The 16,338-nt window shown below is 40.6% G+C and overlaps 1 protein-coding gene across 1 annotated transcript in view; it reads left to right on the top strand.

Moving 5' to 3' along the window:
- The window catches only part of TTC27 (tetratricopeptide repeat domain 27), an 88,680-nt gene that overhangs the window by 36,137 nt on the left and 36,205 nt on the right, over positions 1-16,338 (top strand). Inside the window, exons 11-12 of the mRNA XM_079969480.1 lie at positions 11,011-11,106; positions 12,926-13,048. Coding sequence (XP_079825606.1) covers positions 11,011-11,106; positions 12,926-13,048 — 219 coding nt within the window. The remainder of the gene's footprint in view (positions 1-11,010; positions 11,107-12,925; positions 13,049-16,338) is intronic.

The raw sequence follows: 16,338 nt of genomic DNA, 5'->3' as shown, positions 1-16,338 counted from the left end.
TAAGACTGAAAGGTCACCCAAGACTATTTCCCCCCCTTAATCAAACACAGATGTGGTTGTGGTAGCTTGTGTCAAATGGCAATTCATTACTAAAAATGGTCTCTTTTAAGTGTCATTTTCTGCAATAATTATCACTTTTGTATAGGGGCAAAAAGGGGAGCAACTATTTGCCACTTATTTGGTTAAGAATCAGTGTGGCTGTCCAGTCACTATCGTAGTGAATCTGGCCAAAATTCTTCCCGAAAAGCATTTCTTGAACATCTGATTCAACTGAATTAATTGGTTGTTAGTGGTGTTTTTATATCTTCATTTTAAGTGGAAATTTTTCGGTTTGGTTATGTAGTTTTTAATGTGTTTTATTTTTATGACTATTTTGCTATATTTGTAATTATGTAAAGCTTTTCATATTGTAAGCCGCCTTGAGCATTGTTTTAACTGTGGAAAGGTGGCATACAAATAAATGATGATGTTGATGGTGATGTTTGTAGCAGGATGCCTGCTACTGGAGTGCTGTCTCCCACACATTGCTGCTCTCTCAGGATCAGAAAGAAGACTTGCAGCTCTCTCTCCTGTCACAAACCCCACCATTAGAAAAGCCATTCCTGAAAACTGGGGGTTCTAATAATAATAATAATAATAAGAAGAAGAAGAAGAAGAAGAAGAAGAAGAAGAAGAAGAAGAAGAAGAAGTAGAGATGTCTTCTAAAAGTCTGGTAGTTGTTGTTCTCTTTGACATCTGGTGGGAGGGTGTTCCACAGGGTGGGTGCCACTACCGAGAAGGCCCTCTGCCTGGTTCCCTGTAGCTTTGCTTCTCGCAGTGAGGGAACCATCAGAAGGTCCTCAATGCTAGACCTCAGTGTCCGGGCAGAACAATGGGGGTGGAGACGCTCCTTCAGGTATACTGGGCTGAGGCCATTTAGGGCTTTAAAGGTCAGCACCAACACTTTGAATTGTGCTCGGAAACGTACTGGGAGCCAATGTAGGTCTTTCAAGACCGGTGTTATGTGGTCTCCAGCCCCCCAAAGCATACTTCCCTTGCATATCCTCAAATAAATGAAAACTAGAAATTCAGTTCTTCCTTGACAGATAGTTTTGCTGTCTTCTGACTCCTATAAAATTCTGGATAGTTCTAAGAGTATTCCAGTAGCATAAGATTTTGCAGCATCAGACTAGCAAGTTTGGAGGGTTTTTTAATCAACTGCAGCTGTTACTTTTTTGTGGTTTCTTCAAAAGAGAAGCAATGTTGGCAATTAAAACAAGTTACAGTATAATTTATCATCACTGAATAGTTCAAAAGATTCATTGGAAATGGGTACTCTTTGTTTTTATGTTGACTGTATTCCTAATATAAAAAGTGGTCTTATTTCAACAGAGAAGCCTAAAATCCTGTGAGTGTCATAAACCCTTTTCACTTTATGTGGTAATCGCATCCTCATATAGGTAAACAAGGATGGAATGTTATATTTTAAAATACAGTGGCCTTAATTTAAAACGGTTTTTAGCAATCACTAAATTGGTTCCCTCTGCATTCTATAGAGGTAACCAATAAATATTACTTTTGTACACAGAATCTTTTATCTCATAGTTTGCACTGGAAATTGATGAAAACAAGATAAAATGAAGCAAAAGCACATGAATCATTTTTAGTGGAGGTCTTCGTAAATGAGCCATGTTTCTAGGTTTCCAGTATTCATAGAATCATAGAGTTGGAAGGAATCGTGAGTATCATTTCTTCCCGACACCCTGCAAAGCAAGAGTCTTTCTCCCAAGCCCATTTCTTTAACTCCTTCAGCAGACCCTAGGAATGCCAGGGGCTTCAAAATGTAAGTTGTTGGAAGTGTCCCCTAAAGCAGGGATGTCCAACAGGTTGACCGCGATCTACTTGTAGATCCCTGGGAGTGTTTGTAGATCGCGGTCAATCGCTGAGTCCCTTTCCTTAGCGTTGGTAAAATCAAATCCAGCCCCGCCCCCTCACCCCTCCCTCCAGAACGGAAGACGGTGTTTACTCAGTGAGGCTCATTTGTTGGTGAGTGGCTGTTCCCTTTGACCTGAACTCCCAAAAAACAGGGGTCACTGCCAGTGACCAGATTACTGCTAGATCACTGCCAGTTTTTAATTCTGTAAGTAGATTGCAGTCACCCCTGCCCTAAAGCATCTAAATGCAAGGATCACGGAGGGAGGGAAATCTGTGACTTCTGTAGTTAAGCACTCTAAAACATTCACAGTGCAATCCTATCCATTTAATAGAGCTTATTCCCAGGTAAATATAGATAAGAATGCAGCCGTCAGGGCCGGCATGTCCCCTTGAGCCTCTTGAGGTGAAACGGGAAGTGTCACCCTGCTGGTGGAGAAGCACTGCCAGCATCAACACTGATTTCTGGCAAGGTTCTGTGGGCAGGGTGCCCCCCGGGGTGCAGCCACAAGGGCTTCTGCCAATCAAGGTGGTTGCTTGAACCCCCCTCATGGTGGGCCTGGCCTAGGCAAGCCTTTGTGTTGTACTTTGCTAAACTGAGCTTCATTAGGATTATCCTTGGAGCCCATACAAATGAACTTCTACTTTGTGTTTTCTAATTAGACATTGTTATTAATTTATTACATTTCTTAACTGTCTTTCACCTTAAGTTCCCAGAGTTACATCTTAAAAAACAAAACCATGACCGGACAATAAAAAACCATCTCAAAATACTACACCATGGAACTACTCTGTTACATTGGATAGTGGGGTCATGGGTTCAAGCCCCACGTTGGGTAAAAGATTCCTGCATTGCAGAGATTGGACTAGATGACTCTTGTTGTCCCTTCCAACTCTACTGTTCTACGATTTTATGATTTAAGAAACACTATTTTGCCCATTAACTATCAGTCATTGCTTCTGAAAAGGTCTGGACATTTCTTTACAGTCTGATCCTATGCATTTTTAATTGGAAGTAAATCCCCATTTTGCTTAATAGGACTTTCATCCAAATAAGTGTTCATGGGATCCAGAAATCTGTCTCTGTTCCCTCAGAAGATAGAATTCTGCCATGCTAATAAATGTCGATTGTATGGCCAGAGTTTTGTAATTTTGCTTTAGGTTATATAAATTCCAGATAGTGGTAAGCAATTACATTTCCCTGGTTAATAGCACCAAACAACATTCATGATATTGTTCATTCAGGTAATATATGCATTTCAGAATTATTTAAATTGAGTTTCTCAATTGAAATCAGTTGCCTCAGTGATTTATACATTGCCATGATTTAAACCATTCCAGCCTGATCTTCACTTGCACTCAGCAAATTGAAAGTTCCTGACACCATAAAAAGGTTGAGTTAGACTTCCAGTACATGTTGTTTTGCCTGCCTTGTTTAAAATAAATAGGTAGGATTTTTGTTTTTGTTTAATTCTCTTTAAGCCAAAAGCTGCATACTAGTGCACATTTCCATTTTGTTTTCAAATGTATTTTATCATTGGCCATGAGCGTATTTTGCATGTCTCTCTGTTATTGAGTTCAAAGTTGGTTGAGGTTAATACACCTCCTTAGGAAAGCTCACCTAACCGCTGCACCCAGACAGTCTCCCCAACCCCCACAGCTTAGCATTCAGCGTTTAAAATGTTTTCTGGCTTCATCTCATACCTATTACCGTTTTCCTAGTAGGTGGTCCGTGCAATTCAGCTCTGTAGCTTAATGGATTTCAGCAATGCTCTTTTCATAAAACATCACTGTGAAAGCAGCAGATAGCATTAGCTCATCTGATTTATGGAATACCATGTGGTGACCTTTTGGAGGAAGGTCCCAGTTAAATTTAGTTTGCATACTAAATGCCACAGCTGTATGGAAGAATGAATGGTGAGGATGCAACCAGGTGACCTCTCTCCCCCCCCCCCCCAAATTCAAAGAACAGGAAGCAAGTCAGTCATGCTCATAGGAAGAACAGAGGTGTTCCTTAATTAACTCCAATTGTAGTCTCTTATGCAGGCAGTATGCATAACCTTTGCTGGTTTGGAAAGCCTGTGTTTTGTTCACCTTGCCATACCTGCGGAATGTTAGGGTCTCTTAATGTTGGGTGACATTGGCATTGTGTATGAGTCACCCTGTCTGTAATAATAGTTGTCAACAGCACACAGTGTCTTACCTCCTCCCCGGTTAATTAGAGAAAGGTGGTTCTCCCTGCCTAACCCCAGATGCAGGAATACCAATTGTGCTTGAAGCTTTGTACTTGCTTTGTTGCAGAATTTTATCACTTAAGTATTAAAGCACTGCATTAAAATGCAGAGATTTAACTGGGAAAGGAAGGAGCAGATGGTGAGGTTTGGCTTTCTTTAAATGTTTGTAAGAAAATGATTAATTTTAATACTAATCAAAAGTTATTTGGAGATTTTAGAGATTTTTCATTCTAATAGATGCATGCGCTGGTAAGAGAATGAGATACATTTTTTAACTTTCATAAAGCGATTGTGTGATCTATTCTATGCAGTTTTCATCATCTTTTCTATTGTATCCACATGTTATCAGCCAGGAATTAGATCCCACCCATTAACAAAATAGCACTGTGTGGTTGTATCCTCCCTCTTATCATATTGTTATTCCATTTCATTGGGGGAGAGCCAGAAAAATTCAATATTTTGGCCTCCAGTGAATTTTTAAGTCTGGTTATGTCTTTTCTTCCCCCTGACTGCCTTGATTAGAGGATCTCTGGGGTCAGCCAGTTATGCTAAATGTTTCCTTGTGACCTCAGGAATCCATTGCTTTTTTTTTTTTTAAGTGAAGAGCTTTAAGTAAGGTTTCAAAATAGGAGCAGTGTAACATCAACAGACAAGATCCCAAATAATGTACCATATGCAACTTGCCTGTGATTTAATACAGAGGCATGCAGGAGGGGTTTGAATTGGAAAGCTGAATTATTATTTTCTGTGCTCCATAAAGATTTCCTTAAAATGCCACTACAGCTTCCTGTATGAGGACTGGTGTAAGTACTGATATGCACCCACATATTTCTTGATTCTTTATCTGTATTTAGCAGGCCATCATTGGCCCCAATTTTTCACTGTGAGCATTGTTAGCTGGATCCAGTGTAGCCATTTCCACCACTGTGGTGTTTCCAGGCACGGCATGCTGTCACAGCCCAGTTTCAGGTAGAACTGGAAAGTGAACTTGAAACAACCTTGGTGTGTGTGTGTGTGTGTGTGTGTGTGAGAGAGAGAGAGAGAGAGAGAGAGACAAGCTGATCAAGCTTGAGATGCACCTAGCCAGGTTTCTTTCTTTGCAAGGGGACCACAAGGGTCCCTCACAGCAAGAAGTGAAACTACAGGGAACCAGACAGAAGACCTTTTCGGTAGTCGCCTCCACCCTGTGGACTGCCCACCTGGCAGATGTCAAAGAGTTAGACAGCTATATAGTTTTTCGTAGGCATCTGAAGGCAGCCCTGTTTCAGGAAGCTTTCAGTGTTTGATGCTGCTGCTGCTGCTGCTGCTCGTTTTTCCTGTAATTTTGTTGGAAGCCGTCCAAAGTGGCCAGAGCAACCCAGTCAGATGGGCAGAGTATAAGAAATTTCTCCTAATACTAATGCTACAAATATCAGGGTAAACAAGCAGGCCAGAAAGGTCAAAGATTTATTTCCTAACCAAATGTGTGTTTTCCCTTGTGGAGAGAGAAAAGGGAGCCTAGAAGATGGAGTGAAGGAATTACCCTATCTAGCACACTAACCTTTAATCCATGTACATACCAAGGATTGGCAGTGAGATGCTCCCACAAATGAAAGACCTGGGCTAGTGAGCCATGTTAGAAGCAAAATAAAAGAATCCTGTGGGATTGTAAAAACAGAATTTTCTTTTGCCGAAATCTACGCTTGTATTGTCTGAATACTTTCCCTTTGACAAGCACAGGAACATCTGCCCAGAGCCTCCACACATTAAAATCCAGATTGCCAGCTTGCTTGTTTGCTAGCACAAACCTGTTGCTTCTCTTCCTAGCCCCACTGTAGTGTCCTGTGTCAATGCTACAAGTTGGTGGTTGGGGAGAGCACACAACCTCAAGCACTCCAGTTCATTTTGCATCTTTGAGAGCCTCTTCTTCTTCTAGTGACCACAGAGATTAAATTTGTGGCAGCTCAGAGATGTACCTACTGGAATAGAATTACGTACCTTAATCATGGTTATGGAAAGAAGATCGTTCTGCACCTACTTGTACACAAAATTCTATATTGTTAAACTCTGTGTGCCCTGGATAGTATTTGCACTAAATCCAAATCAGAAGCTTTGAAGCAATCAGTGAAATGAAGCCACATTTCTCTGGATGCATACAAAATTACAGTCTTTTTAAAATTCAGCTGCATTATTAGGAATTCATGGTCCAGCTATCTACAAGGGATTATTATTCTCAGCTTGCTGGCATACTTATCTGTAACAGATCTGTAGCTCCCACAACACCCTTGAAAGTACTTCATCTGTATGTTGCAGTGACACCTCTGTTCTATTAAATTCATTTTTAGCAAGGGAGCCTTTAATCTCCATTTGCTTGCATGTGTCGCAATGTATTAACTGCAGAAGAGGCAAAATACAGTTGCTACTTGGTTTTGCAAATGGCATTGTTAGTTTTGTAATAGTCCATCCATTGCTCCAATGTTATTTTCCTAAAGCTGTTTTTAGTTACCCAGACCAAAATTTCATCTGAGGAGCCAGATGATGTGGCTTTTAAGCTGGCTAAATCTAAGTAAATTCCTTGTGTAGCTAAATAGCATCACTGTATTGAAACTTAATATAAATTGATTAGACAGCACATAATTCATGGCACTGTTTTCCCTAACTATTTGCTTTACAGTGTTAAAAGCAGAATCTGTTCCTTACCTTTTACATTTTTGTGACCACAGAGAGGTAGGAAAGAAACCAAATCTTATGCAAGATTGCAAATCTTATGCAAGGGTGCAAATATTGAATTTAACATATATCGTGCCTGGGTGAGGATTGAACAGGTTTATGCATTACAAGAAAACAGCCTAAAACTAATACTCAGTTTGAACCCAGGAAGGCTGAAGCAGGACTACTCCAAATGAGGAACCATTCCATGAGGTCATAGCACCCATTCTATCATACTTCTTAAGAATGTTCCCTTATACATGTGATAGCCCAGTTTGCCTTATTTTCATCCTGAAAGTTTATTCAGCACATGTCGTTCATGCTTCCATATATTTTTCTGGTGCATAGGCTTGATGCAATAGTTCTTGGCAACTTCACCACCAATTTCCTGCACTGTTTTGGTCTTGGTTTGTGTTTTATATGCATGCTTTTTTCTGGCAACTTCTGCAGTCAAGCTGGTACAAAATGTATTGCTTTCCTTTCCCATGGACCACATCAGCGAGGCTGAGAGGGAGGTCTTTTCTGGGCAGCCCAGGACCTCCATACTCACTACTCACGCTTCCGCCTCAGAGAGGTCACTTCGGTGCTGCAGAGATCCTTGGTTCCCAACAATGCAAGAGGGAGGAATTTTGTCATGAGGGAGGAATTGAATCCAGCTTTCAGCACTTCTCTTGGGATTCCGTTCTTTCCTGGGGCTTTACTACATGCCTGAGAGTTGATGGTGTTCTTCAGCTTATCAAGGAGGGAGGGACATCCAGCTCTTCCAAGGCAGGCAGACTCTGGATTCTGTTGATTGCTGTGTCAAGGACCATGTTTCCCTGCAAGTACAGTTCTTGATAATGCTCTGCACATTGCTTCATCTGCTTGCTGTGGTCTGTGATTATCCCTCCCAACAAGCTTTTCAGCAATTCAGTTTTCCTTACTGTTGATCCTTTCCTCATGCCTTGGTACATTTTGCGAGTGTTGCCAGTGTCAGCAGCAAGTTGAATGCTCTGACACAGCTTTAGCTAGTAGTCACTGACACATCAGTCTGGCAATCAGTGGGGTATCAGTCCTTACCTTTCTCAGTGTAGCAAGTGTCTTCTTGGGAGTCTAGAGTGTCAACTGCTCAAAGTATCCTTCCTTCACTCATGTCCTCCTCCATTGGGGTCCCTATTTTGAAATCGTAGGTGTTAGATACAAGCCAGCAACTGATGTTTGTGGGGTTTTCTGATGTACGTAAAGGGCCTAATACCCCCTACTAAGTTACCTATTTCTGTGAGTGGCACTCTGATCCAAACAATTAAATCACTGTTTTCTCTATAAAAACAGTGAATCATCAATTTCTGAAATATGGCAAAGAAGATCCTTTAAAGTATTGTTTAAAATGACCCTGTTATATAGGTGGATTGATCTGTTTTGAGGCTGGGAATCAAAATAAGGCTTATCCACACTCTGCAGTTGGGCTGTAACCATAGATACGGTACAGTATACTGGTGTTGGATGAGTGAATATAATCAATCTGCTGTTATAATTTATTAGCTATCTTCTCTGATCAGATAGCTGATTAATGACTAGCAAAATTGTGTGATTGCCTTCATGAGGTGGATGTTTGTTTATGGCAATAAAGATATTTAAAGTTACACAGCATGCACAAGAATGTTTCAGCTGAATCTCTTGAGCCTATATATATATTGAGAATTGTGGTTCATGCATTCCTTTTAAAAGTGTTTAGGCCTGAATTATAATCTTGTAATAGTGTTGGTGATATCTGCTGTGTGTGTTTTTTTACTTCTGAAAGTCACCTTGCTATCTTTAGACATATATATTTGAAAGCCAGTTGATGGTGTACTCAAAATACATAACGCTGGTACAGCAAATCTTAGGCCAGGATCCATGCAACCATGATCTGTATTGGGACCTGTGCTTTTCAACTTTCTCATAAATTACGTAGAGCTAGAGGTGAGCACTGAGGTGGTCAAGTTTGCTGATGACACCAAATTGTTTAGGGTGGTTAAAACAAAAATGCAATGCATAGGAGCTCTGAACGGATCTCTCTAAACACTTTAATGCAAATGGGCATTAAAATGGCAGGTGCAAGTGAATGCAAACGAATGTAAATTAATGCACATTAGGTCAAAATGCATATTTATACACATGGGGTTTGAACTGGTAGTGAATGGCTTGTATCCAGAGCAACACTAAGGATTTCCACTTGGACAATGGAACTTTCCCCCCTCTCCTCCTCCCGTGGATGTGCCCCTAAATATGAGGGTCTGTAGGGAATGAGTTGGCTTTCACATATTTGGGGTCTAAGTTGTTTAGGGCTTTAAACACTAATGTAAGCACCTTGAATTGTGCCTGGAAACAAACTGGCAGCCACTGCAGCTGTTTTAACATGGTATTATATGATTTCTGAATAGAACCCCAGCCAGTAATCTGGCTGTTGAATTTGGACAAGTTGAAGCATTGCAATATTTTATTTTTTATTTTTTTATAAGATATTTATTAAGTTTTCCAATATTACACAAAGAGAGAACACATCAAGAAAAAACACAAAACAAACAACAAACAAACAAGTATAATTTCAATCCCTTACTTTCATATACTTAACTTCCCCGACCTCCTCATACCTCCCCTTTCTGTATTCCAATTTCTGTATTATGAATTCAACAAATCCTCTCCCTTATTTTCAAAATAATTTTCACTTTTCCTTTCTTTTTTCTTAATCAGTACCGCTGAAAACCACTTAATTTTTAGACCCACATCATTCTAGCACTCATTAATTTTACAATGTTTCCAAAGATAGTCCTTAAATTTCTTCCATTCTTCTTCCGCTGTCTCTTTTCCCTGGTCCCGAATTCTGCCAGTCATCTCTGCTAGTCTGCAATATTTTAATCTAGGTGCTAACAGAGTATGGAGTACAGTGACCAAGTCTAAAAGTGGCCAGCCTGAATTGGAAATATGTGCTCCTAGCCACTAAGGCCACCTGATCCTTCAGTGACAACTCCCAAGGTACAGACCTGTTTTTTCCAGAAAAATGCAGCCCTGTGTGGAACAGGCTATCTTTCCACCTCCTGGAACTTGGAACACATGACACCTCTCGGCTTTCTTCAATTCATCTTCGATTTACACACTTGAACACTAAGCAGCCCTATTCAGAAGTAAAGTTTGTGGGTTTCAACACATTAGCAGGGAGTGGAGCAGAGCCTCACCAACTAGCCCAACTTTCAGCCATGCATGCTGCTTTGACCCACTCCTGGCACCAACATTAGTGGGTGGTAATGCCTTTGTGTATACTTCTGAATAGGGCTTCACAGTGGTGAAGTGAGAAATGCTGACAGAATCAAAAAGTCGTTTTCAGGTAATGAATGGGAACAATCTCCTTGTCCCCTCATGGATGAACATAGGCATCAAGACTCAGCTTAAAGTTGGGATCTTGATCCTCAGCACCTCTATAAATACACTTCATGTATTCATGAAGCCTCCCTCACTGCAAACGTTTATACCGAACACATAGGCATTCGACAGTGGGCAAGTCAGTGTGCATAAAGTCAGAGGTGGGGCTCATTGGCGCAGCCCCACTCACACCTTGAATCAATGTATGAGAATTACTTCTGAATGGGACTAGTGTGTCCATAGCAGAAACCGCATTCTCTAAAACTGTAAAATCGAAACACTCCTGTCTTTATTAGCTAGTGCAGCAGCCAACTTTGAGTAGGAACGTGAGATAGCATCACCAAGTAGAACTAGTATGATTATAAAGTTGAGGATATGTTCGCCTCAAATGTGAAACATGGGAATCTAAAAAAATGAGAGAGGTGTGCTTTGTTAAGTGAAATGTTAATGTGGAGTCCATCAGTGGTTTATGTGATAGGCTGTGATAGCTGTGTTGCTCTTCTGTTATCTCCTGTCGCTATTGCCTCCTTTGCTGACCACTGAGACTACAAGCTCTTCAGCGTTGGCTGTCTCCCTGTGTAAGAAGTGGTTTATTTCATAAATTTTATGGCATGTTGACATTACAATAGCATCCCATTCATTTTTCCAGTGTGCTGTGTCCAATGGGACTTACTTCCTTGTTTGAGTGCTTAGAATAGCAGCCTTAAGAGCTGTGCTGTTGTAGTTTTGTTTCAGTCCTAGACAGAATCGTAAATACTGTTAAACTTCCATTTATATACATAGTGTTTTGTATTCTCAGGCTCTTGCAGACCAATTTGAAGACAAGAAAACATCAATTTGTGAACGTATGAAACTATTTTACAGTTGCCAAGTTCCTCCACATTGGGCTATCCAGGTACAGAATAACTGGTGCATAATGTTTTAGTTAGAATTCACATTACATTTGATTTTTAAGCATTTCATTTTTGAAACGCCCCAGCTGAGATATTGCACTGGGGAAATGATTGCTTGTTTTGTTAACGTGAAGAATTGTACAGATTTCTCTCTGTTTTAAATATATTTTCCCCAGCTTTTGATTTCTCTTCCAGTATTAAATTGTTTGTTAACAGTCTCTTCTGCCTCTCCAAACATAATGATTTAGCTTAAAGAATAATACTTTCACAAATGTTCAATAAGTCATGATCCAGGAAAGAAATTAAACTGTCTCCCCACCCCCTTTTAAACTGTCTTAACATATTATCAGTGGGGACACACATAACCACAAATTGAGAGCTTTAAAATCCAGCTTAATAGTTAAGATACTGTGGTCAAGAGACTTCTTTCAACTTCTAACTTAGATTTGCAATCTGTTTGTATTTCTCTGACACAGCAGAAACCATTTTAACATTTTCCCCTAGGATTTTCCCCCTTTAAAATTTTTTTTTAAACTTCCAGTTCACAAAAAACCCAGTGTGGTTTTAATTTCTAGCTTTTCTGGCCAAACCAATATTCCGAGTCCTACTGAGAGGTATATTGGTGATTTATTATTTACAGTGGTTGCAATATTTTCCTAAGTAGCACTGCCCATTTCATACATTTCTCCCATACTTAACCTAAGAACTATTGCATGTAAATCATACATATGTCAGGAATCGTAACTCCTCCATCCTGGCCTTCTGTAGAATGCAAGGTCACCTGAGGCCACAAGCTGCTTTCCTCTCTTTCACTCCCAGAAACCCGTGTAAAAGGAAACGGGAAGAGACTTGTGATGCATTTGTCATCAGTTCACTCTTAGGGGCTCTTTGGCTGCGTTCCAACATCTCACCCATTCTTTTGTTTGTTTCTATCTCCCTGAATCCTATCTTGTCAGCCTGCCTGTTTTCTACCTATTTGCTTTTCCTTGATCCTGGTTAAGTCCCCTGTCAACTTTGTTTCTTCTCAGTGTCAGCGGGAGGTAGGTTAAATGAAAGTGGCTGATCTACAAGGCAGTAGGTAACATGCTGATAGAATTCCCAGCGGTCAGTGTTACACCTTAACCCAACTGCATACGGAGAAGCGTCAGTATGACCCAGACTCAAGGCAGAGGAAGTCAACAATGGCCAGCCGCAGTCTCAACTAGGAATGGTTGCTGGTCATCTGTGCAGCAACTTGGCTCATACGGACATTTCTCCATGCAGTTCCATTATCAAAGCACTGTCTAGAAGAGAAGTGGGGAACCTGTGGCCCTACAGATGTTACTGAACTATGCCTCCCATCATTCTTGACAGTTGGCCATTCTGGCTGCAGCAGATGGGAGTTGTAGTCCACATCTGGTAGCTCCATCATCCCTGACCACTGGTCCTGCTAGCTAGGGATGATGGGAGTTGTAGTCCAAAAACCAGCTGTTTTCTCCAGCTGAGACCAAAGTTTGGGAAATGCAGGTCTAGAGAAATACTGTGGAGAGGAGGGAGCTGCTGGCTGTGTTTATGATTTAGTTCTTAGTGAATTAAGATTGTAAAACCTATGCCTAATCTCTGCTTGTGTTGATTTTTAAAGATTATAAGTGCTAACTCAGTAGATTTTTATGCTTGATTTATTTAGCTATCATATATTAAAGACTTATTTTTTAGAATTCCCATGCCCTTCTAAGCTCAACTTGAAACACTTTAAATTGTTTTCCACCTTATATATATTCTGCTAAATGGTTTTCTAGGGGGAAATTCTGGATTTGAATTTTTCAATATCTTCCTTTGCAGCGGCAGCTTGCAAGCTTACTATTTGACCTTGGATGTACCAGTTCAGCTCTGCAGATCTTTGAAAAGCTTGAAATGTGGGAGGATGTAGTTATCTGCTATGAAAGAGCAGGACAGCATGGAAAGGTAGAGTACATCTACTTATGTTCACTGTGTTTATACATAATGTACTCCAGAGTTGCATACATGCACAAGTACATGTACACCAGAGCCCTACAGGAAGCAACTTCCTTTCACTGGAACATATGGTAAGGGTCATTATGAGAAGGAATACTGCTTCCATAAATTTTTATAAAATTATTCAGAACAGTATTTATGTACTACTACAAAGACTAATGTGATGGACTTGCATGAAAGGTCTTCCCTAGAATCCCAGAATTGAAAAGTACCAGAAGATCATGAAGTGCAACTACTAAGTTGAGCCAAGATCCGTACCACAATGTTCTTGTAAACAGAGAGCAGGAGTGAATGAGTGGGAGGCAATTCCAGATAGCTGAAGCAAATGAGCCAGGTCGGATGATATTTGTCATTGCAAAAACTCACTGTAAAAACTCTACAAAATGACAGAGAGGCAAAGGACTTCCTTCTGGTCTCTCTGATTAGAGATTTGGGGGCTCCTGACTTTCTTGCCTGTGACCTTCTTTCTCTCATGCTTTCTTCTCCTCTTCCTTCCTCCCACGGTCCCAGGGCTACCGTTAAGATCCTCCTTAGAAATTGAAAGAGTGCTTAGTACCAAAGCCATCCATGTCTTCCCACTTCTGCAAGTATCCCCTTCCCACAGGGTCAAGTCTGGCATACAAAAGGAACTGGCTGAGGCGGCAAGGCTAATCTAACCTCCAACAACACAAGAATTGCCTATGAAAACAACAGAATGAGGTGGCAGAGAACTGAGGTGAAGAACTGAACAGGCCGTTCCATTTCAGACCACCACTGGTAGAGGGTAAAAATAAAAATTAAAAAAATCCATGCCAATAATAAACTAGCACAAAGGGAGGGAGCTGTATTGCAATATGTCTCTTTCATGTATTTGCTGGCAACTTACACAGAAGAGCATTTTTAAAAATGGCACCCCAAAGGCTAGTTCATTCTTCCACCTCAGAATTCTGCAACCTCAATCTTGATGTCTACATCAGCCGTTTGTTCATAGAAAAAGACAAATGGGGAAACGCTGAAGGGAAAGAGAGTGGGGAAGATTGGGGATAAGAGTGGAAATGAAGTAGAGATCTTGCGCCTACAGGAATCTGCAGGGTTGGCACAGGTTTGAAGAGTGCCCTGAAGCAGTCTCCTGGGCAGAAGGCTGAATGAAGTGGGAACTGAAAGGTGCCCTGTTATAGGAACAGGATTGCCTAATGGTTGTGATCTCATTAAGGCAGGACTGGGGTGCAAGGGTCATTGCATGGCAAAGAATACCAGTAGTATGATGCCATTAAACATCACAATATGAATTCCCCACCAAGTTGTGTCTGGGAGATCACAAAGGATCTCTGACCAATCAGAACTTGCAGCCAGATGAATGAGGTGTGGGAAAAGGAAAAGGCATTTCCCAGGCAATTTAGGAATGATCCACTTACCCCACTGGAAGATGCTTGCTAAAAGGATACCCTACTGTCATTGCCTTAGTGCTTAATTAGTGCTAAATAAGGGCATCTGTCTGCACTAGATATGACAGAGGGACTAATTAAGCTTGGCCATATCGTCATTATGCACACTGGTTGCTGCGAGGAAATTTTCCTGCACATCGACTACTATGGAGAGGTTATTTGGCAGGAATCACTAGAACTTTTCCTGATAGAAATATACTTAGCTTGAATGGCCACAGCTTCCTCTCATTGATTTGCAGTGGTGTTTCACTCGTTGCTCGCAGCAGAGCCAAAACAGACAAACAATTCTGGGATGCATGCAGAGTTCCAATTGAACCAAGCTTTCCTGTAACAAAGTTGTCTCTAATGCAGGAATTCCACAAACCTTGAGTATACACAGTGGTCCGCTAGCTTCTTAAGGACAATGTTTCTCTCACTGCCACTTTCCAACCAGCTAGTCTATACTGTGCTGAGTGGCACTTAGGGCATCTTGGAAACCCACTATGTTGCATTCTTAGTCTCTGGATTTTCTGTATGGGGGCAAAGAAGTCTGGGGAAACAGAACCTTAAAATTTATAGTTACAGGTAGGTAACTATAAATTTTGGTCTGCCATAGTCGAAACAAAATAAAATAAAAATCCTTCCAGTAGCACCTTAGAGACCAAGTTTGTTATTGGTATGAGCTTTCACGTGCATGCACACTTCTTCAGATACACACAGAAGCTCATACCAATAACAAACTTAGTTGGTCTCTAAGGTGCTACTGGGAGGATTTGTTTTATTTTGCTTAAAATTTATCTTGATGTTGTTGCATGGGTTTTAGCTCATCTCTCTCTCTCTACACACACACACACACATGAGGAGGGGCTTGTCTATGAATTTTGGCCCAGAAATAGCAATCCTGCTCTGTAAAACATCACAGAAAAGTGTTTCTTAGTGTGAATTCCAAAAAAATGCATGAGCTTGGAAACCAGACAGGATGTTCTGGGGAAACCATCCAGTGTCTACATTTATTAATTGCCATCTGTATCCACATATTTGCTTCCCTAACAGCTGGATATGTAGACTGACTAGTGTGTATTTTAATTTTTCAGACATTGGGTTTCTCAGACATCTTGTTGGTTCTGTGTCTTGACAAATGTCCAGTATACCCAGCATACTGTGTCTAGTGTTTGCAATTTCTGATGCTCTAGAGAGCTGTGTGTGTGTGTGTGTGTGTGTGTGTGTGTGTGTGTGTGGAGGGTCATTCTTTTATAAGCTAATACAGTAATTACATATTTTCATGAATTTCCTTACACCTTGTGTCACAAAGGCAATAGCAGTTCTTCAACAAAACTATTTAAAAGGAAGTTATACTTGCAGAGACTAGAACATTAGACTCTGTTGTGATTTTCTTTTTTCAGAAATACATATTCCACTATCTTTGCTTCATCTTCCCCTGCCCATAGATATTTAGTTGCATAGGTGTAGAGGCTGCAGTCAAACAATAGATTGAAGGATTTTGGATGGAAATTTCTAACAGTGCTATCCTAACCCTATATACTCAGAAATACCCTACTGGATTCAATGGGGCTTACTCCCAGGTAAATGGTATTAGGATTGCAGCCCAAACTGCAAAAATATAAATAATGACTGATATAAATAATGTGGAACTTCTCCCATGCTTTGCATACTATTCTGAGTAAATATCTAAATCTGGTAATTACAAAATGAACAAGTATGTGTCTTGGTGCCAAATTCTGTTGGGCTCCTTGCTTGTGCCAGAGCAATATGAGAATCCTATCAAGAATAAAAGTTTAGGCCAATATTTTCCATTTGTGTCAAGAGACAGGAAAA

The sequence above is a fragment of the Podarcis cretensis genome (genome assembly GCF_951804945.1).
Source record: "Podarcis cretensis genome assembly, chromosome: 3".
Lineage (NCBI taxonomy): Eukaryota > Metazoa > Chordata > Lepidosauria > Squamata > Lacertidae > Podarcis > Podarcis cretensis.
This window is presented reverse-complemented; position numbering and strand designations above follow the sequence as displayed.